At 41.1% G+C, this 23943-nt stretch overlaps 2 protein-coding genes across 2 annotated transcripts; both read right to left on the bottom strand.

Moving 5' to 3' along the window:
• Nucleotides 1-18649: 18649 nt before the first annotated feature.
• On the bottom strand, nt 18650-19651 carry LOC124256767. Its single transcript, XM_046690731.1, has one exon. It carries the CDS (start codon nt 19298-19300, stop codon nt 18650-18652), a length of 651 nt encoding a protein of 216 aa, XP_046546687.1. The 5' UTR covers nt 19301-19651.
• A 1398-nt stretch (nt 19652-21049) lies between these two features.
• LOC124256769 lies at nt 21050-22242 on the bottom strand. The gene is made up of 2 exons (XM_046690732.1): nt 22030-22242; nt 21050-21517 (listed from the first exon to the last, which is right to left on the bottom strand). Exons 1-2 carry the CDS (start codon nt 22087-22089, stop codon nt 21050-21052), a joined length of 528 nt encoding a protein of 175 aa, XP_046546688.1. The 5' UTR covers nt 22090-22242.
• Between the last annotated feature and the right edge of the window lie 1701 nt (nt 22243-23943).

Consider the following 23943-nt stretch of genomic DNA (forward strand, 5'->3'; position numbering starts at 1 on the left):
GTAATGTATATTGTAAATTTCAGTCATTGCTGAATGCAGAAAGATTCTTAAGTGCAGATATTCCATATTATTACAAGCATGTTATTTCTCAATTTAGGACCCTAGTATGGTGATCTACCTTCAGTTGTTGGTGATCTATAGCCTATTTTTATATTGTGTTGTCCTCTATAGTTCAAATGTTTTAGATTCAATTACTAGTTTTACATGTATATCTGTGATACTCTAGTTGTTTTACTGTCCTTTGTCAGCAGGTTTTTGTACTATTTATATATATTCTATTTTAATGTCAAGTGTTGTCACGATATGGCTGAAATACTGCCGATGTGACATTAAATAATAACTCACTCACTCACTCTCAGTTTAGGTTTAATAGTTTTTGTTTAGTGGTTGAGTTAGGTAGGCATATAAACATCAGTTATGCTCTTAGGATTTGTTCGTATTGTCATAGTAATGGTTTACATTTGGTCGAGGATGAAGTCCATGTTCTGTTAATATGTGAGAGATATGAAGATATTAGACAAGAATGCCTTCCTTCGTGTATACCTGTTAACCGCAGTTCGATAACTTTATTAGGTTAATTATTAGGCTATCTTGCAATAATATAAACACATTAATTTGTCTTGGACGTCATGTGTTACTGGAAACCAATTCTAAGATCTTCACGGGTTCGTAGTACTTGGACCCGTGAAGGTCCGGGTTAGAATGAACCTTCAGTAACCCATGCGTGTCGTAAGAGGCGACTAACGGGATCGGGTGGTCAGGCTCGCTGGCTTGGTTGACACAGGTCATCGGTTCCCAGTTGCGTAGGTCGATGCTCATGCTGTTGATCACTGGATTGTTTGGTCCAGACTCGATTATTTACAGACCGCCGCCATATAGCTGAAATATTGCTGAGTGCGGCGTTAAACTAAACTCACTCACTCACTCACTCACTCGTAGTACTTGGAGGAATGGGGACAACGTAAGAAGAGATATGCCGTTCGTTTGTGTGGAAAGTCACCTGTAGATGACTGAACCTGGGGAAGTCTAGACTTGCTTCATTTAGGGCTTCAGCATTGCAGTGGGGGCTAGGCTGTGGGGAAAATAATATGGTTCAGGGACTGTGAGACAGACTACATTACAGGGAGGGCCAGGCTGTGGGGAAAATAATGTGGTTCAGGGACTGTGAGACAGACTACACTGCAGGGAGGGCTAGGCAGTAGGGAACATAATGTGGTTCAGGGACTGTGAGACAGACTACATTGCAGGGAGGGCTAGGCAGGAGGGAAAATAATGTGGTTCAGAGACTGTGAGACAGACTACATTGCAGGGAGGGCTAGGCAGTAGGGAAAATAATGTGGTTCAGGGACTGTGAGACGGACTACATTGCAGGGAGGGCTAGGCTGTGGGGAAAATAATGTGGTTCAGGGACTGTGAGACAGACTACATTGCAGGGAGGGCTAGGCTGTGGGGAAAATAATGTGGTTCAGGGACTGTGAGACAGACTACATTGCAGGGAGGGCCAGGCAGTAGGGAAAATAATGTGGTTCAGGGACAGTGAGACAGACTACATTGCAGGGAGGGCCAGGCTGTAGGGAAAATAATGTGGTTCAGGGACTGTGAGACAGACTACATTGCAGGGAGGGCTAGGCTGTGGGGAAAATAGTATGGTTCAGGGACTGTGAGACAGACTACATTGCAGTGGGGGCTAGGCTGTGGGGAAAATAATGTGGTTCAGGGACTGTGAGACAGACTATGTCACCTGCTGCAGTAGCTGTGTGAAAACACTGACCCCGAGGTGACCAGTCCGTCAGTAATCCCCTTATTACCGAGCACCACGCATAGAAACATCAATGCCACATTTCAGAGTGTTCCGGAATGACACGACCGGAGGCCGCATGGTCGACTTGCCGCTCTCTCCTTCACTGAAAGAAAAACACAATTGATTACTTTTTCACATAAATGACCATGGTTATTCGATATCGAAAAAGTGAATGAAATTCGTAGTCCTTTGTTTCGGCGCAAGACCAGAAAGACTACCACCGTGACTCGAACCCGCCCGACCTTGGTTAAACGATGTGAAAAAAACGTGAGATTTGACATGGAAGAATCCCTTTGAGACGCGTCATGCTCATGGAAGAGTTACATCCCTTTGAAACGTAATATTTCAGACCAGAACCAAGTTTCCTAAACTGGGTTTCCTGAACTGAAATAAAAAGGCGAAACTTTCAGCAATTTCATAAGTGTCTTTTAAATCACTTTCAAAGATTGCCCTGACACGCTTTTGACCGGTAACTGCTGTTTTCTAGGTTATATTGTCTTCTTTGCTTTTGTATAAAGTGAGGACCCGTGAAGATCCGGGTTAGAATTAGACTTCAGTAACCCACGCCATGCTTGTCGTAAGAGGCGACTAACAGGATCGAGTGGTCAGGCTCACTGACTTGGTTTACACATGTCATCGGTTCCCAATTTCGTAGATCGATGCTCATGATGTTGGTCACCGGATTGTCTGGTCCAGACACGACTATTTACAGATCGCCTCCATATAGCTGGAATATTGTTGAGTGCGGCGTTAAAACAAACAAATAAATAAACAAACAGTGGGATCACCTTCTGGCAGGTGGAATTTCACATATAATTTATTATGTTTCAGGATTCAGGTTTCGCGGTCGAATAAGTGAGGCGACGCGAGGTGAGGAGAATTAAGCGTGTTGGTACATGATAATTTCGCAAGATTATAATCCGGAACAAATATACAAATTTCTGATGTGTGTCAAGTCGCCCACTGTATCCAATCTAAAATGTTCTTGGTGTTGGTGTGCTTTATAATGATGATGATGTTTATAGAGAAGCATGTACATGTGAATGTGATCCCCATCCCCACCCCTAAAATTAACAGACAAAGTAAGTGACCCCCTGCATGTCATGTACAAAATCAATGACCCCCACCCCATAATTTTTAAGCATAATGTATATGTATTGTTATGTACAAAAGGTATGACACCCAGTACATGTGTACTAAATTGATGACCCCGCTCCACCATATCCCGAGAACAAAATGGGTGACCCCCCCTTAAAAGTCATCATTAACCTCTCTCCCCTCCCCGCCATAAATAAACGGTCCCTAATCATGTTACGCCACGCAACGGCGACATGAAGTAACTCCGATTATACCGAATGCATATGACTTGAGTTCGATATAGCCGTAGTTCATTACACGCACTTCGGTTATAAGGTTGAGCTAGTCGTACAGACATGTCAGGTCGTGATATACGACAGTTCGTTATATACGACTGTTCGTTTTATGCGTAGTGTGTTGTACCATTAATTTTGTAACCTCTTTTAGCGTGTCAACAGATCGGGAAGACCCGATAGTTGCTGGTGAAGCATGACTGGATGAGAACAGAATCCATATTTTAACAAACACCTTTCGTCCCGAGCCTGAAGTGGTGACTGAATCATCCGACATGTGTGATTGGGTGATTTTGTGTAAGATTTTTACTTTTTTTAAATATACATCCATCAAGTAATTAAAACTGATCATATTTTTTAATATTATTGCTGTCATCTTTTACATGATAACTTATACTGAATGTCACCGGAGGTATTTTCAAGCAGGTGACATTTTGTGCGGACCTGAGGTTGGTCTGTGTATCGTCTTGTACTAGGAAAAGGAACTGCTGAAGTGTTCATATATTTTTAATATTTTTAATTGTTGATGATATCTTAGCTATGTAAAAAAAAACAACATTACAGTAGAAGTCAGTGGGAAAATATTTGGCTTTGTGTTTACAACCCTTATCCAAAGTCTTAAGGGCTAAGGGAATAACTCTTTTCGCCGAATAACATCTATAAACTACCGAGCAAAATAAAGTTATCACCAACTTCACTTGACCCCAAAATAGTTGAGCTGAGTTGGGCTTTACGTCACATCGGCATTATTCCAGACATATAGTGACGAGAACAAGTCTGCATTAATAAACATTGTAAGTACATACTCGGAATGAGTTTTATTTCAAAAGCATATGTTCATTACATTGTCATTTAAAAACCGAAAAAGCCGGCAATTCGTTAGTCACATTACACAGTTACAATTTATGATAGTTACATTTCACAGTTACAATTTATGATACAGATCAACTTCCCTCAGGTAGTTCACTATCAGATGAGCGCTCACGCGGGAGAACAGATCTTTTAGGTTTGTTGCATCATAATGTGAGTCCCTTGCAGACGATAAGTCCACGCATTCAAGCAGAATATGCTTGATGGTGAAAACCTCATCGCAAGAGACACACATGGGGGGGTCCATCCCCATCCGTTTTCAGCAGATAGTCATGAGTAAATCGACTGTGGCCAATACGACGTCGTCGTAAAATTACCTCATCACGTCTTGACTGACAACCCAAGTAGGTATAACCAATTGTTGGTTTCAATTCATACAGTTTATTTCTTCCTACTTGAGTGTCCCATCGTTTTTGCATGAGGTCCCGTGTATAGCTTTTGATAGTGGGTTTGAAATACCTGTACGGGATTAGCAGTGGAGATAAGGGCTTGTCAAGAGCTGCTTTAGATGCAGCATCGGCTTTTGTGTTACCTGCTATGCCGACGTGACCCGGCAACCAGCAGAGGACGATGTCACATTGGCCAGTAGGAAGGTCGTTGTAAAGTTATAAAATGTCCAGAATGATTGGGTGACTTGAAGTTATATTTTGAAGGCAAGATAATGAATCTGTAAAAACGATGAAGTTTTTGGAGTGTTTCTGCTGTTTAATGTAGGTCAATGCTGTGAAGATAGCTTTGGCCTCTGCACATTGAAAATGGAGCTGTTGTCGGGGATCCTAGAGGAGACAGTCTTGGCTCCAATGACTGTAGCGCTGGCAACTTAGCCATCGTCCTTGGATCCGTGAGTGAAAATAGATCTATGGGTGTTATACTTTGAACGTAGCTGGTATTCCTATTCCTGTTGGAACACCAAAGGATTTGTTTCAGACTTTTTGAGTTTGGTGAGGGTAAGATCGACCTGTGGTTTCACCATTTGCCATGGTGGTGAGGATAGAAGTCGGTAAGGTGCAATGATATTGAGATCAATTTTAGCTGCAGATATGTGTGGTTTGATCCTGATCCCAAATGGTGGAAGCAGGCTTGGCAGTTTAGGAAACAGGTTTTCATAGAGCCGGTTGAAAACACAATTGTATGCTGGATTTGACTCATTTAAACGTAATTTAGTGATATACTGCAGTGAGAGTTTAATGCGGCGTTGTTCAAGGGAAGGTTCGTTAGCCTCCGCATATAGACTGTCTACCGGAGAGGTCCTAAAAGCTCTCAAGCAGAGCCTCAGGCCTGGTGGTGGATAGAGTCTAATTTTTCTAAATTGCTTTTGCATGTTATACACTTACTTTGTGCATATTATACATTGTATATCCATCCATCCATCCATCCATCGAAATTGTCAACAACAACAACAACAACCCCACCCCCACCCACCCACCCACCCACCCCCAACACAGAGCAATAAATTACGAACGTTCCCTAAGTGTTACACAGTGAGTTTCGCTGTTTTACACCTTTATCTACGAGGCTAATACAAATGGTTCATTATTGGGGGGCTCGTCACACCTAAGACAAGAATTTGATTTACCACATGGAAAGAATGGCTGAAGTCCATTCGCTCGAATTTTGCTAAAAGCGGTGTAAAACCCTCACTCACTCATTATGGGATGTACGTTAATCTATCTTAGCACAGTTCGTTGTGAGATCCAACAAACACATCTGTGACGTCATTCTATTCTTTAAATGGTTCACTGTCACTTTGGACTGGTCAATGACGGGCCACCTAAATCCAACAACTTGAAGCAACTTTCAATTACCTTTACTTAGAATATACTTTTTTTTGAGTGAGTGAGTTTGGTTTTCCGCCGCTTTTAGCAATATTCCAGCAATATCACGGCGGGGGGACACCAGAAATGGGCTTCACACATTGTATCCATGTGGGTAATCAAACCCGGGTTTTCGTCGTGGCGAGCGAACGCTTTAACCACTAGGCTACCCCATCGCACCAGAAATGAGCTAAACAAAATGTTCTCTGATCTTTGCTTAATCCTATGGTGGCTGGTTTGGGCTATCGCTTTATCGTAGTCGACATAAACTCCAACAGTGAGTGAGTGAGTTGAACGTTTTTTCGGCATTATTTTAGCAATTTTGCGACGAGACCAAGTAAATATCAGCTCCCGAAGAAGGTTGCTGCACGTGTAACCGCGCTCGAGAACGTATTTCACATGCATCACGCACGGGCAACACACAGGGAAAATTGACGGGCCTCGGTTCTCAAGGGAATTTAAAGTTACTCGGATATTTCTTTCCCTCTGATTGGCATAGTGTGCAGATCGGCGTTTTGCAGACAAAACGCACTCATTTACATCCCGGAGTTTCAGTCCATATTAGAGAAATCTCCACTTGTAGGTGAGTTTATGATTTTGAAGACCGTCGTTTCACCACTGTTGTGCTATACTGACATATATAGATCGGTTTCACCACTGTTATGCTATACTTACATATATAGATCGGTTTCACCACTGTTCTGCTATACTTACATATATAGATCGGTTTCATACATATATAGATCGGTTCACCACTGTTATGCTATACTTACATATATAGATCGGTTTCACCACTGTTCTGCTATACTTACATATATAGATCGGTTTCACCACTGTTATGCTATACTTACATATATAGATCGGTTTCACCATTGTTATGCTATACTGACATATATAGATCGGTTTCACAATTGTTATGCTATACTGACATATATAGATCGGTTTCACAACTGTTATGCTATACTGACATATATAGATCGGTTTCACCACTGTTATGCTATACTGACATATATAGATCGGTTTCACCACTGTTATGCTATACTTACATATATAGATCGGTTTCACCATTGTTCTGCTATACTGACATATGGCTTTAAGTTATCAAAATCCAAAACAAATTGTATTCACTTTTGTCGTAACTACAAACCACACAAGTATCGAGACCTATCTTTAGATGGTACTCCCATCAAGGTAGAAGGAGAGGGCAAATTCCTGGGACTCATATTCGACCGTCACTTGACATTCTGACCATACATAAAATATTTGAAAACAAAGTGCTCTACTGACATTTATACATCGGTTTCACCGCTGTTATGCTATGCTGACATACTAGTATATATATCGGTTTTACCACTGTTATGTTATACTGACATATATAGATCGGTTTTACCACTGTTCTGCTCTACTGACATATACTGTACCACAAAAGAAACGGCACTTTTCAAAACCAAATGCAAAATATTGTTCTTGCAAGGTTGTGTTTTTATTATGATTGAATCGTTTTCTTAACATGTTTTTCAATCCAAATTGACAGTCATTACCAACATCAGTGTGTTTTCTGATGAAAAAACGCACAAACCGCACCGAAAAAGGCAGACATGGTAAAAGGTACCGTATGACATTCGTGAAAATTTAAATGCACGTGCATGTTGTGACAACCCTACCAATGAAAGCGAGTCCCAAACTCACCTGAAATCATTTTTGTTTTGACATAACCACCATGCCACGTCTTACGAGAAATCAGAGGAACCAAGTCTTGGGACGGTTGCAAGTTGTCCAGACTGCACGGAGGGGAGCCAATCATTTTAGTGTTCATGTTAGGACAATCTACTGTCTGCAGGAGAGGTATCAGGTCACTAACAGCATTCAAGACCGTCAACGCAGTGGGCGACCTTCAGTAACATCACAACGTCAAGAATGGCAAGCTGTGTGCAACCATCTGCAGAATCGCTTCCCCAAAGCGACGGAAACAGCACGGCAGACCATTTGGACGCACAACAGACCCGTCAGTGCCGATACAGTGCATGGACGTTTGCGCGGAAGAAACCTCTACTGTCACAGACCATATCATAGTCCTGTCCTCACCACTCATGATCGCCAGAAACCGACCAAAATGGGCAACTCAACATCGAAATTGGTGTTATCAACAATGGAGAAATGTTTTCCAATGAGTGTATTGTTGAAAGAGACACGTGGGGTGGTCGAAGCATCATAGTGTGGGGTGCAATCGGTGTGAACCAGTTAGTTTATACCGTGGTGTTCCAGAATCTTGGTCCAGGATGAGGAAATGACGTGACAGCTGCTCGTTATATTGGTTAAGTTATTAGAACCCTCGTTGTACCACATTTTCGACGTTACAGAAATCACATCTTCCGGCAAGACAACGCTCGTGCCCACACTGCCAGAGCAACACTGGACTTCCTAAGATAGCATGGCATCCAAACCCTACAAAATCTGGCACTCAGTCCGAGTATAAGTCCAGTAGAACATATTTGGTACGAGATTTAAAGAAGACTGAATGGCCTCCAACCAAGGCCGACAACTACGGATAGATTCAATCTGGCATTTCGCAGAGTATGGACCCAAGTGTGTATGACCTTCATCGACCGGCTTTTCATTCCATGTACAGACGATGCAACGATTTCATGATGCCCATAGAGGCCACACACGATACTGACTTTGGGGTATCTTAATGGTACCATTTTTGATGATTTTGTTTGTGTGAACTCTAAATGTGTTTCCCGAACATGTGTTAACCATAATTGTCAAGTTTGAACTCAGTCCTCCGTTTTGATTGTTAATTAGAGTGAATTAAAGTGTGTGCTTTAAGAAACCCCTATCGGTGCGACATTTCTTTTGTGGTTCAGTATATATAGATCAGATTCACTACTGTTATGCTATAAAGTGAGATATATAGACCGGTTTCACCACTGTTATGCAATACACTGACATATATAAATCGGTTTCACCACTGTTGTGCTATACTGACATATATATGTAGATCGGTTTCACCACTGTTATGCTATACTGACATATATAGATCAGTTTCACTACTGTTGGGCTATACTGATATGGTAAGATATGACTGTTATATATAGATACATATATCAGTTTCACCACTGTTATGCTATATACATATATGAGATATACAGATCGGTTTCACCACTGTTATGCTATATAGTAAGATATACAGATCGGTTTCACCCACTATTATGCTATACGGTTTCACCACTGTTATGCTATATATATAGATCAGATCGGTTTCACCACTGTTATGCTATATATATTATGCTAGACGGACATATATAGATAAACAGATCGGTTTCACCACTGTTATGCTATACTGACATATATAGATCGGTTTCACCACTGTTATGCTATACTGACATATATAGATCGGTTTCACCACTGTTATGCTATACTGACATATATAGATCGGTTTCACCACTGTTATGCTATACTGACATATATAGATCGGTTTCACCACTGTTATGCTATACTGACATATATAGATCGGTTTCACCACGTATGACTGACTGACTGAGTTTAGTTTTACGCCGCTTTTAGCAATATTCCAGCAGTATCACGGCGGGGGACACCAGAATCACCACGTATGAAGCTGCAGCTAAAACAGCTCTCGACAAATCGTTACCTTTACCGCTAATCCCGTTGCTACGGACCAAACACCGTGCGACTAGAACTGGTTACTACGGACCTAGGGGGTAGCCTAGTGGTTAAAGCGTTCGCTCGTAACGTCGAATACCCAGGTTCGATTCCCCACATTGGTACATTGTGTGAGGCCCCCGCCGGGATATTGCTGGAATATTGATAAAAGCGGCGTAAAACTAAACTCACTCACTCACTACTACGGACTTAGCACCCTTGTGACTGGCACTGGTTGTAATGGACCTTGTACCCTTGTAACTAGAACTGGTTGCTATGGACCAAACACTCTTTTGACTGGCACTGGTTGTTATGGACCTTGTACCCTTGTAACTAGAACTGGTTGCTATGGACCAAACACTCGTGTGACTAGCATTGGTTGCTATGGACCATGTACTCTTGTACCTAGAACTGGTTGCAATGGACCAAACACTCTTGTGACTAGCATTGGTTGCTATGGACCTTGTACTCTTGTAACTAGATCTGGTTGCTATGGACCAAACACTCTTGTGACTAGCATTGGTTGCTATGGACCTTGTACTCTTGTAACTAGATCTGGTTGCTATGGACCAAACACTCTTGTGACTAGCATTGGTTGCTATGGACCTTGTACTCTTGTAACTAGATCTGGTTGCTATGGACCAAATTCTCTTGTGACTAGCATTGGTTGCTATGGACCTTGTACTCTTGTAACTAGATCTGGTTGCTATGGACCAAACACTCTTGTGACTAGCATTGGTTGCTATGGACCTTGTACTCTTGTAACTAGATCTGGTTGCTATGGACCAAACAATCTTGTGACTAGCATTGGTTGCTATGGACCTTGTACTCTTGTAACTAGAACTGGTTGCAATGGACCAAACATTCTTGTGACTAGCATTGGTTGCTATGGACCTTGTACCCTTGTAACTAGAACTGGTTGCAATGGACCAAACATTCTTGTGACTAGCATTGGTTGCTATGGACCTTGTACCCTTGTAACTAGAACTGGTTGCTATGGACCAAACACTCGTGTGACTAGCACTGGTTGTTGTGGACCTGTGCAAGTCGTTATACCCAGGCTAGATCTACGCCTTGGCTGTCGAATTATATACACGTATTCTTATTTATATGTTCTTTGTTACTGAAAGGCCGGGTAGGTCAAGATGAAACTGGACCCGTAAGGATCCGAGTCTTGAGGAACCCATGCTTGTCACAAAAGATCCGCGTTAGAATTGATCTTCTGTAACCCATGCTTGTCACAAAAGATCCGGGTTAGAATTGATCTTCTGTAACCCATGCTTGTCACAAAAGATCCGGGTTAGAATTGATCTTCTGTAACCCATGCTTGTCACAAAAGATCCGGGTTAGAATTGATCTTCTGTAACCCATGCTTGTCACAAAAGATCCGGGTTAGAATTGATCTTCTGTAACCCATGCTTGTCACAAAAGATCCGGGTTAGAATTGATCTTCTGTAACCCATGCTTGTCACAAAAGATCCGGGTTAGAATTGATCTTCTGTAACCCATGCTTGTCACAAAAGATCCGGGTTAGAATTGATCTTCTGTAACCCATGCTTGTCATGCGAGGCGACTAACGGGATCAGTGGTCAGGCTCGCTGACTTGGTTGACACGTGTCATCGCAACCCAGTTGAGTCGATTGATGCTCATGCTGTTGATCATTGTATTGTCTGGTCAGGTCCACACGTGTCATCGTATCATTTTCGCTTCCATGTAGCTCGAGTGGCGTTACACAACAATCAGAAACACAAACAAACAAACAGACCCAACTGTATCTGAGACACGGTCTAAGGGAGATAACTCCAAATGCTGCGTTCCATCAGTACCTGACATGTTTGCGTTGTTAACACGTGGTCTAACACTGGTAACGTGTTGATGTACAGGAGTTTACGTCGATTTTGTCTTGCTACGCTGAGTTCAGTAGCGTTAACTGAATCCGTGAAGATCCGAGTTATAAGTAATCCGTGAAGATCCGAGTTGTCAGTAAAGCATGCTTGTCGTAAGAGGCGACAAACAGGACTGGTGGTCAGATTAGCGTTCTTGGCCCAAGTAAATGATAGAAGGTGTACTTTGTGTAACCTAAATGATATTGGTGACGAATTTCATTATTTATTTATATGTCCCAAATTAGAATTAGAAAGAGAAAAATAGATCCAGAGGTATTATTATATTAAACCAAATATGTATAACATGAATATCCTATTTAACACCAAGAAACTAGGAACTTTGAGAAAACTTTCAATTTTTTTGTAAAATAATTATGGCTTTATTTAAGAAATAATTTCAATAACTTAATATGTAACTTGCTCGATGTACATTGCGCCTATCATATCGTTTGTATATACTTTTTATGTTGTATATAAGGGGCGGTGGGGTAGCCTAGTGGTTAAAGCGTTGACTCGTCACGCCGAAGACCCGGGTTCCAGTTTCAGGAAATAAAAGCTGCCATTTATTACAAATGTTTGGATATTTATCATTACAAATAAGTTTGTCATAAAAATTTCTGCAGCGTTTTGATGCTTTTACTAAATTTATCTGTCATTGGTTAATATTCAAATTACTGACTGGAATAAAGAGACGGTGCTTTAAAGTATGTTTCCAAGATTCAGGTATTATGTTCACTAAATATCTGAAATCTAAAAAAGTACCTTTGATATGATAATTTTCTTTTGAAGATTCTATTGATAGAAATCCATTCTCATCACATATATCCCTAATTTTCATAATCCCTTTCTCTGCCCAATTCTTTATGAAATATGTAGAGTTTTTGAAGTTGTGATTGAACCATAGTGATTGGGATAGAATTTCATTAATGATATTTGGGTCAACATAATGTTGTTTGTGAAATAGTTTCCATGCTTTTAGCACATCATGCCAAAAAGGGTTTTCAATCTCAATAAAAGTTTCAGAATTAATCTATCTTTGAAAGGTATATTGCATGGATTTTTATTTTCACATTTTTTAAAATATAATCTTAAGGTCGAATAATTTCAGAGCATCAATAAATCTACTTGTATCAATCATTCTCAATCCCCTTCTTCATATTATGTTGTATTACACTCCTCCTTATTTTATCATTTATATCATTCCAAATGAATTTACAAAATAATTTTTCAAGCGAAATAATAAATTCTGCTGGTGGGATGGGCAGTCTATTTATTTCTTCCAGTGTTTTTCTGGTGTTGATAGGTTTTCAAGATCTGGTGTAAATTTCATACCTAGTACATCAAATTCACCCGTTACCCATTCAATTTTCAGGTCAGATAAGTTCGTTGACTTGGTTGACACTTGTCATCGTATCCCAGCTGCCTAGATGGATGCTCATGCTGTCAATCACTTGATTTTCCTGTCCAGACTCCAGACTGTCGTACTGCTGGAACATTGCTCAATGATGACGAACGTTGTGTCGCCATCCGGGTATTTTACGGATCTTCGTTCTTTGCAACTTAGCAAACCTCGTCTTGTCAACAGAGTTGCCTCCCTTACATCACTGCGATGCCTGTTAACGGTTGTTGTATAAATTCATTCGCCACATATAAGTACACTGTATGTGGCATATTAGTACCTAAGAATGATTTGAAAAAACAACAACAACACACACACACACACAAAAAAAAACAAACCCAAAGCGAATAATTATAATATTTCATCTACGTACTTGCCCACTTTAATATTGATCACCCTGTTATTTAATTACTTACCCGTGAAGATCCGGATTAGAATCGATCTTCAGCAACCCATGCTTGTCGTAAGAGGCGGCTAACGGGATCGGGTTGTCAGGCTCGCTGACTGGGATGACACGTGTCATCGTATCCCAGTTCCGTAGATCGATGCTCATGCTGTCGATCCCTGGATTGTCTGGTCTAGACCAATAATTTACATACCGCCGCCATATAGCTGGAATATTGCAGAGTGCGGCGTAAAACTAAACTCATTCACACGGCGCGGCAGGGCGATCTTCTGTGAGCTTCTCCAAATACACAAGGGAAGCGCTTGAGGAAAGCTGACCACGACGAAGCAGGAGCTAAGAAACCAACAGAAGATCTGTATTTGCCATGTTGAACTTGGGAACTAACATTCCCAGCTGTATGTGGTCATTATCAATCAGACATTGAAAGGACGACGGTGACAGCATCCTGGGAGTGGATAGCGAGGACACCGACATTCCAGCTGGCGATGTCAGGTTACGGTTTAGTAATCAGTGGATACCGGCCAAAGGCCCCTTGGTACAAAAGCCCCTCGCTAATTTGAGCACCCCTGTCAAAAGCCCCTGGATTCATGTATTTAATAAAATAATGAAAACATCTCACTGCTCTTATATATTTTATTCAGTATTTTAAGAAGAACGAAAGGATTTTTATGGTCTATAAAATATAATAAACTCTTCTCATTGCTCATATGTATTTTATGAAATATTTTAAGAATTGTATCGCATCAACGTAAAGGAAATGGAGAAAACTTATAAAGGAAATTGGTTTTTTTTGCAAAACAAACATTTCTCACAGCCAAACTCAGGCTTTCCCATATTACTTGGAATCGTTATGTTATGAAGCAATGAATTTTTCATGTCATTAATCATTTCTGGTCTTTAATCGTATTTTGCCATTAAGACATAAAGTGAGGGATTTTTGGTCATTTGTCGAGGGGCTTTTTGGTCGAGGGGCTCTTGTACCAAGGGTCTTTTGACCTCGACTCGCATTCAGTACAGCCTTAGAGCAGGGCTACCTATAGACTAATGCTTAGTCTCTGAATATAATTTTGATAGTAACAAACAAGCCCATTTACATTGAAAAGGAGCCCCAGGGAGACCAAAGATTCTGAACCTGAAGAAATCAAGACTTGCTTTATTTAGGTCTTAACACTGTGGAGAGGGGCTTGGCAGTAGGGAAAATAATGTGGTTCAGGGACTGTGAGACAGACTAGGCTACCAAATACACTGTGTGTAATGGAAGAAACAGCCTCTGAGGTAAAATATATGAATGACGGTTCGATGTCAGTTTGCAACTTAAATAGATGCTCTTGTGTTTTTCTAACTAAATACATTTTCTCGCGCCACTTAAATAAAGTTATAAACAAGCGATGTTTTGGAAAAAATATTATCCCGAAATTAACTCCTGATACACTGAAGATGAGCAACTCTAGAAGAATCTGTACATGCTACTAAATATAATTTACTCTGTTAACAATGTTTTGAAAACGATCCTATCCATAGTTCTATCTACTCCCGACATAGATTATACTTCCCGGTAAATTTTCGCTGTATCTCCCCTACTCCCGGGAAATTAGCTCTCCCGGGATAGTGACCTTTCCAGCTATTGGTTTAAAACTGAACTAACACGTCATTAGCTAATTACATATACCACGTGACAACGCTGCCATTCAGTTTGAAGCGAGCGTCGGGAGGGAGCGATGTGTTCTGGACTAGGGAGCGAGTATTTACATTGAGGATGCAATGGCTGGTCCTACATATTGTAGTCACACCAACAACTATGACTGCTTTCACTCCTTGTTTTGTTCACGAGTATTCAACGGTTCACGGCTTCCAATGAATAGTCGCTCCGCCTCAAACCCGTGCCTGTAAGTACTAGACAAAGGAGGAGGCAGCCATGTTGTATATTCCCGTATCGCCGGGATTTGCAGTGTGTATTTGCATGGTATAACACGCGTGTATTGTATCGTACACGCGTGTATTGTATCGTGCACGTCTGTGATGTATCGTATGGACTGGGCTACGAGGTGGGGAAGGAGTTATCTGTGTATATCACCGGGTAAGATGGCGGCGACCATTTAGTAGCGCGACTCGTGTGTTGAGTCGTCGTGACCTAAATCCGCCCGCCATCAAGCCAGTGAGCTGGCTGTGTACTGTGTCCAATTATGTCGCAAGTCGACATTTGTCCCTGCGGCTGAGGACGTGGCTACTGCAGACAGCTATTTGGTTCGGTCTGTCGTTGTGTGAAGCAAAACACCATCTCTGTCAACATTCTGTTGTGACTTACACTTACAGGGCAATGGGTTAGCCTGTTGAAATCCCTGAAAGGAAGATGGGGACAAGTTTGTACACAGGCGTGACCTACTCGCGCTGTGGTCGGCTCTCTCATTGCAACATGTGCGTCTGCATTATTAATGTATCATTCATTATTCATAATAATTAATTCCTCATTCATCATATTTCATCATACTTGGGTGGATCGATTGATGGATGGATGGGTATTCATTAAAAATATCTACTACAGCGCGCATTTTTAGGCCCACAGTATTGCTGGAATATTGCTAAAAGCAATTGTAAAACCACACCCAGTCAGTCATCGCTGGTTCAAGCATTTGCCCGCCCGACAACGTTTGACACGTGTATCCCGAAATACTGGTATACCGGAAGTACGGTGCAGTTCTAGATGTTAGGATGGTCAGCACATTTCTGGGCTCCTGATACTGCTGGTGTATTTCTTAACGCATATGCAAAGCCACAATCGCTCAGGCTTTTCAAGTAGGACAGTTGAAATGGAAAAAAGTGATGTCCATACCACCCACTCACTATAGCAGTAGTTTAGGAATTGTACTCACATTGGCTATGGACAGAATTCCCGAAAGATTTACCACGTGATAGTTCTGATTACCCATTCATTGAAATAGTCAAGACATGTTTTGAGTGAGTCAAGATTGTTTTGACACTCGTTATCCCCCGGTTCACCATAATGTGCTGACCTGGCACATTAAGATAACGTGCTGACCTGGCACATTGTCGTCATAATGTGCTGACCTGGCACATTGTCATCATAATGTGCTGACCTGGCACATTGGCATCATAACGTGCTGACCTGGCACATTGTCATCATAACGTGCTGACATGGCACATTGTTATCATAATGTGCTGACCTGGCACATTGGCATCATAACGTGCTTACCTAGCACATTGTTGAGATAACGTGCTGACCTGGCACATTGTCATCATAATGTGCTGACCTTGCACATTGTCACCATCATGTGCTGACCTTGCACATTGTTAAGATAACGTGCTGACCTGGCACATTGTCATCATAATGTGCTGACCTGGCACATTGTCATCATAATGTGCTGACCTGGCACATTGACATCATAATGTGCTGACCTGGCACATCGTCACCATAATGTGCTGACCATTGTCAACACATTGTCTTGCACATTGTTAAGATAACGTGCTGACCTGGCACATTGTCAACATAATGTGCTGACCTTGCACATTGTTAAGATAACGTGCTGACCTGGCACATTTTCTCCATAATGTGCTGACCTGGCACATTAACATAACGTGCTGACCTGGCTCATTGTTATCATAATGTGCTGACCTGGCACATTTTCTCCATAATTTGCTGACCTTGCACATTAAGATAACGTGCTGACCTGGCTCATTGTCATCATAATGTGCTGACCTGGCACATTGGCATCATAACGTGCTTACCTAGCACATTGTTGAGATAACGTGCTGACCTGGCACATTGTCATCATAATGTGCTGACCTTGCACATTGTCACCATCATGTGCTGACCTTGCACATTGTTAAGATAACGTGCTGACCTGGCACATTGTCATCATAATGTGCTGACCTGGCACATTGGCATCATAATGTGCTGACCTGGCACATCGTCACCATAATGTGCTGACCTGGCACATTGTCATCATAATGTGCTGACCTGGCACATTGTCACCATCATGTGCTGACCTTGCACATTAAGATAACGTGCTGACCTGGCACATTGTCATCATAATGTGCTGACCTGGCACACTATCAACATAATGTGCTGACCTTGCACATTGTTAAGATAACGTGCTGACCTGGCACATTGTCATCATGATTTGCTGACCTGATGCTATCGGTATGGTTATATAGTGACCATGCCTCGTCAAGGTAACCTAAGGTGAACATCCAGTGCCATTGTCCTATGTGAATTGTCATTGGATTTGGATTTGGTTAAACCTTTATTGACGGTCAAGGTCATCTGAGGTTAGGTCTAACACTCGGCTATGGAAAGGTTAAAGTGCACCTTCTCAGGTTAATATCCAAGGTCAGGGTCAATACCCTCTTTGAACGCTGGCAATTGTGTTGTATACTCAGGCTTGGGTGTGTGTTACCTTTTACAACACTTCATGCTCCAATATCAATAGCCTTTTGGGCCCTCTTTGTTTTGGACCATCTTTTTTCTTTTCTTTTTTCCCTTTTTTATTGTAACTGGTTCACATCAAAACCAGGTATTGGTATCAGCATGTTGATTCTGGAAATGTAAAAAAATAATATTCGTCAAATATCTAAAGGTACACACATACATTGATTAGAATTACTATGAAGTTATGGTCAGTAAAGAAATTATATTATATTCAGTTGAGGTATTAAAAAAACCCAATTAGAATAGAATTTGTGTAAAATTTAAACCTAACAATAAACATATACTTATGTAAAATTTAAAAGATATTATAACTTCAAGATCCTCCAGGGTCCTGGAGATATGGAGGATAGTGTCCTCCAAACTGCGGAGCCCTTGCTCCACAGACAGTACCCTTATTTACAGATATTAATTTATACAGAAGTCATAAATTACAAACTTCTCTTACACTTTATGATTACATTATACTGAAATACAAAACAATGAACTGCTATGAAACTGAAAGTATAAAATAAATGAACTATGCATATTTTCGAAACCATCTTGAGCATTTTCATTGCTGAAAATATAAGGTAGGGTTGAATCAATATCTGATTCAAGTCATTGTGCTGGGAAAATTTAGCCATTAATACTTTAGTCATAACATCAAGACTAACAGTGTCCCACACTTTCTGAGTAAAGCCTTTCACACATCTCCCAAGACGTTTTTGCTTAGCCGGAACAGTCTTTTGTAAAATACGACTTGCAAGTGTATGATTACCAAAGTAAATTGCCTTAGAATACATGTAACATTGTTCAGTACGATTGAAGATACGATTATCTATGTGTAATGTGCATGAATGAAAATTACTGAAGGGAGACTTCCATCCTGAGAAAAATAGTCAGTTACTCCAACATTGATAGTCATTGGGGTTACAGAAGGAACACGTTAAAGCTCCCATCTGGTTTTGATGATCCTCTTGTCCCATACAGGGAACCACGCCATCACAACAGTCTCAGTTTCTGCCATTGTTGGACAACAAGATACCCTTAGCCGTAGGTACCACTCTTCCCAGTTGTTCATTTTTCTCCGACTGTCGTAGATCCACGCTACCATTTGGATCCAAAGTAGCATACATATTGGCACCCACATGAGCATAATCATGGGTCCTTCCTTGATGGATGGCCTCCTGAAGCATGAAATGGACTCCACAAAGTTCCAGCCAGTGTTTCAAACTCAGGACAATACCGCGTGTGGTAGGATAACTTCTCCCACTGGCATACACATCATCCTTCCTTACATGAATTCCTAGTTCTCCATTCCACATCTTGGCCGTCACAAATACGTCATTGCCTAAGTCTGTATGACAATGGGGGTCCTGTAGCTCTGTCTCTAGTCCCAACAATGTCATAGCTTGTATCTCTCCACATTCCTCCAAAGCTTTACAGAAGAGGGAGTAAGCTTGAGGTCCTCGCCTGGGAAGGGTATCTAATAAAGCTCTGACCCGGTCAAAGGAGGTTTGTGGTTTTTCGATAATGTCAGCCTCCATTAAAGACGTTAGGACTTTAAACTGCATCAGTTTGTCGACCACGTCTTCTACACGCGGTATTGCTTGCACTAGGCCTGAGTGATTCTTCCTCAGGATATCACGGTGAACGGCTTCCATCTTCGAGGTAAACGGCTACCAGAACCACGAGACCAGCTGTCCACGGACGCCATGAACAATGAACATAACGCTGAGCCTTGAACCAACACCAACTGTGACCAAATATAGATAGTTACGGGCAAAACATTCACCTCTACGTGGGTAAATGCGGTGACGTCAATCAGGAAAACTGAGGTTGAATCAGGATTCATTGGAGAAGATGACATCACGCCATGGAGTTTTACCCAGGTAACCCTCATTAGCAGCCCATCGCTGTCTGGCAAGTACAATGCTGTACGATCTGACCTTGGTAATGTCGACGACAGCGTGTACCAAAAGCAGCCAAGCGTCTTCGGATTGTTTGTGGGCTGATACGACGTTGCTGTTACCTTATCTGTATCAACAGCTGTCTGGAACCTGATGCGCATGTGCTGAAGTCTTGAGCAGCGGTTGTCACAGGTGGCACACCAGGTTGTCGTCGATCGGCAACTGTTCCAGTGGTGTTGAAAAGGTATCTGAGATGAGCAATAGTGTATGGATGAACATGAAAGTGTCAGGCGACTGCCACTTGTGAAGCACCCTGATTCAGCATTCCAATAGCCTAGTTCCTGTTGTCTTGCGTTAAGAGTGGCATTTCCCCCAAGTGACGAATTTTCGATTTTGGAGCCGTCTTGAAAGGGCCAGAGTACAGGGAATGCAGGTGCAAAACGTGTGAAACTCATGGATACAGCCAAATGTTGCATTTTGAACAATGGAGTTCATTAACGGGTTTATAATACATTTTTGGTGACCTAATTGAAAACCTGGCTGACCTCATTTCACAGGGGCAGTGACCCTGTACCCGTGGGAAACGGAACCGGAGTGACTCACGCTGACTGGGGGGGGGGTGGTTGTTGGGTGGTCATTGACCGTGGGAAACGGATGACACATCATAGCATCACACCATGACATCACGCCATTATTTTGTACCAATCAGCATAGAGCATTTACCGAACTCACTTGACCACTGACCTAAACTAGGTTCATCCGCTTTCAATTCTACCTATATAAACCCCTCCCACAATGTGTTGAGGTTATCACTTGTGTCTCCACTTAGGGGTGACTTCACGCCAACAGTACAGTTTACACACCAAGTAACATTTTTGCTGTCATTGCTCAAAGCGAGCGCCATTGAGGGCTGAATCACCAAGTAAATCGCTCACATTCCTGAATGAACGCGCGCCAATTAAGGCATGTTGAATCACCACACACAGTGTTAATCACTCACTCCTGGAGTCGAAGTTATAAACAGAAACACGTGTCAAATGCTTGGTTTAAACACGAGGAGTTAGTTTGTGCACCCGTTAACGCTGTTGCGTGTACACAACATAAAAACCATACTTACATCCACCATCTTCCTCTTGGAGAGATCCTGTGACATTATCTTGTTCTTGGGTTGATCAGTTTGTAGGTTAATCCTATGGCCTGTCCTCATATCGCCTACATCACCGTTTCGCCTACAGTCTTATCAAAACAACTTTATGCACCATTGCACACCATTTCCTGCCTATGTTACCCATGGAATAATGGACCAGCCTAAGGGATAAGAAAAACAAACAAATGTATGTGATTCACATTACTTTAATACATTAATAACTTTGATTTTAAATTAAAATAAATAAAGCACTTCATTGTCATCAGGAGCACACAGAGTTATGAGTTTGATTGAATTGAGTTCTCAGTTTAGCTTGAGGATGTGGCCAACAGCATCAAGGAACTGCATCACAGACTTCACACCGGTGGAAAGCTGCACCTTGAGACTTCACTAATAGCACTGATAACTGCTGCTTCATAGTCGATCTGGAATATTTCTGGTGAAAGTTCGATGCCAAGTCGTCTCACAACAATATCCTTCAGCAAAGTGAAAAGCCTAACATACGTCCGCTTGGTCTTGTTGGGAAGCAACGCAAAAGCGACAGGAAACATTTTACCATTCACCAGACAATGAATGATGTACACTTGTAGCCACAGGTTAGGACACACAAAGAATGTACCATCCATAAAGAGAATGTCAGCGTCGCTCAATAATTCCAGCATCTCGGTTGTAGCAAACAGCAAAAGTCTGTCATCTTCACCGTCGTCTACACAGAGGAACTCTCGGCCATCATCGGTCTGGGTCCATATTCCTTCTAGAGTGACGCCAGCCCTGCTCTCAGGCAGTGGTGGGATGGACTTGGCTCTGTGTCTGTACAGTGCGGCCTGAATATTAGAGTACGTGGGTGCAGTTGCGGCATCATCTTCATGAAGGAGGTCGAGCTCGTTGTTGTAGATCTGCAGCACCGGTGAGATGTCAGTCTTTACACGCTCTTTTACACGGGCGACGAGTCGGATGTGTTCTCCATTCTCAAAGGGTGGGTGGCTGTGAATAGTGGAGGACACTACGTGATCTCCGATGGTGCTGCTGCGACCATTGCATCCTGTGAGGACACACTTCCAGTGTGTAGCAACCTGTCGCTTGACATTGAGCCTGTACCGGTAGCCTGCATACAGTAACTGCTGTCCACCTCTCTGTGAAGTCACGAACTCAGCTCTCTGGAGATTTGCCATTTTGATACCGACTAAAGATCAGTGGCATGTATATATACTTTGAGAAAATTATGTTGAGATGACCCCTCATTGCAACCACAACAGACCTAATTATAATCTTTTTACTTTTATAAGATAAATCTTTTGAAGTATTAATTCTAATCAAAACAATGGGATTATCTCACCCAGGGGTAAGCATAACCCCCTTCACTAATATCCTTCACTGTATACTTAAAACAAATCATGTATCAATAGTAACTTCTCAATAGTCTTCTCTCCCATTTAGTTGCATTCGATGAAACTACAGTGGAATAGGGCCATTCCAGTCCCTGAACAGGGTAGATGGGATTTGACAGGATGTTTATATAAGCTGTAGGCGAAATAGTGGTGTAGGCGATATGAGGTCAAACCAATCCTATGTATGTAATTGGATGCCTTATTAAGCTCTAGGAATCACAATAACATACACAGTATTTTTTTTTCTACCATTTGCTTTTCTTTTCTTTATCTATTTTATTTGCAATATATTTCATTTGCATAAAGAATATACATTCTTATATAATAAAGTCTATTGCCTTTGTCCGTCGTTCTGAAAAAAAAGAAGAAAATTTTATTTTACATATGTAGGTGATGATTATACAATGAACAAAATGGTTTGTCTTTGAGTCAGTAAGTTTTCAATCACATCAAACTGTCTAGTTGAACGATTGTAACCATGTATGATTTCAGTTACTCAATTCGTCATTCCGTCAGTCAGTAACCTAAAGAGATGTTATTGCTGTTAAAAGAAAGAGGGGAAAAAAAAATACTTACTTAATAAGGTAGCAATTCCATGATTGCTTGGAGGTGTGCCCGGATTTGGGCACATTTCTCGTTCATTGAAACGACCTTTAGGGATCGTGTCATGTGGACATCCCTGAAACAATATGCAAAATATATCATGAGATAACACATATTTAAACCTTAGAATCAATATTGTGTATAACAAAAGCAATATCACTTAACACTCAATGTAAATTGTATTTCTTTTAAATAAAAGTATTATGTAATACACCAACAAAGTTACACTCACAGCAGGTCTTGTTCCTGCTGTTGCTGTCGTTGTTGATGATGCTGTTCCGCTAGATGAAACTCCAGTAACAAAAAAACAAAGCAAAAAACGTATTACTCATGCCTTCCTCACACGTATAATAAAATATGTACCTGATGAAGCCGACGTTTAGTGAGATAGGTCTGAAACATCATAATATTTATAATCAGTAGTCATTTTGCAATTTGATAGAGATATATAGAGATTCTTACATCCACAGCTTTATCCAGTTGGTCAAAAAGATCCATGTCCCTGTTAAAAAAAAGGATTACACCTACATTAAAAAAATATGAAAATGTTTCTAACAGGCAATATATAAGGAATAACACATGCACGCGCGCACGCACACACACATATATTATTCACAAACATTTTGAATGTCAATAATTTAAAATAGTATAGTGAAATAAAAATATTTCAAAAGGAATCACGGAATCGTTTTAAAAAAAACCGAATCTGTAAAGCTTTCATTTCTTACAATTTTGCTAATTGCATGTTGTGTTTATCTGCCAGATTGAGATATACCATACTAAAAAAACATTATCTTGTAGAATATAAACAGGTTTTGTTTAGTGACAAGAATTCATGGGACAAGAATATGGTTCGCCTTGCAAATACCTTTTTTTGTCACATGTAAAGATTAACACTAATAGTTTAAGAGTAACAAGAAATATGAAAATATTTACAAATCATCCTCGCCCCAAACAATGGAACGATGCCATTTTGCAATAATGTGTAAAGGTACATGAAACATTGGATTTACACATTGGATTTCGTAATGCCACATGAATATATTAACCTTAATTTTAACACTACATATACCCAATAGTGTTTCAATGTCAGTGGAATTAGTTTTTTAGGGTATTATGACCTCATTTCCCTTGGCAACACACCCATTGGTTTGGGTTGTTAACGTTCTACAACGGAAATACAAGTTCTTTGATAATATTGCATCAGGTTGCTGACATGGAGACAAACATGATATCAATCTGTTTTTAACGTTCCGAGG

Source organism: Haliotis rubra, unplaced genomic scaffold (genome assembly GCF_003918875.1).
Source record: "Haliotis rubra isolate DU_JTF1 unplaced genomic scaffold, ASM391887v1 Scf639, whole genome shotgun sequence".
Classification (NCBI taxonomy): domain Eukaryota; kingdom Metazoa; phylum Mollusca; class Gastropoda; order Lepetellida; family Haliotidae; genus Haliotis; species Haliotis rubra.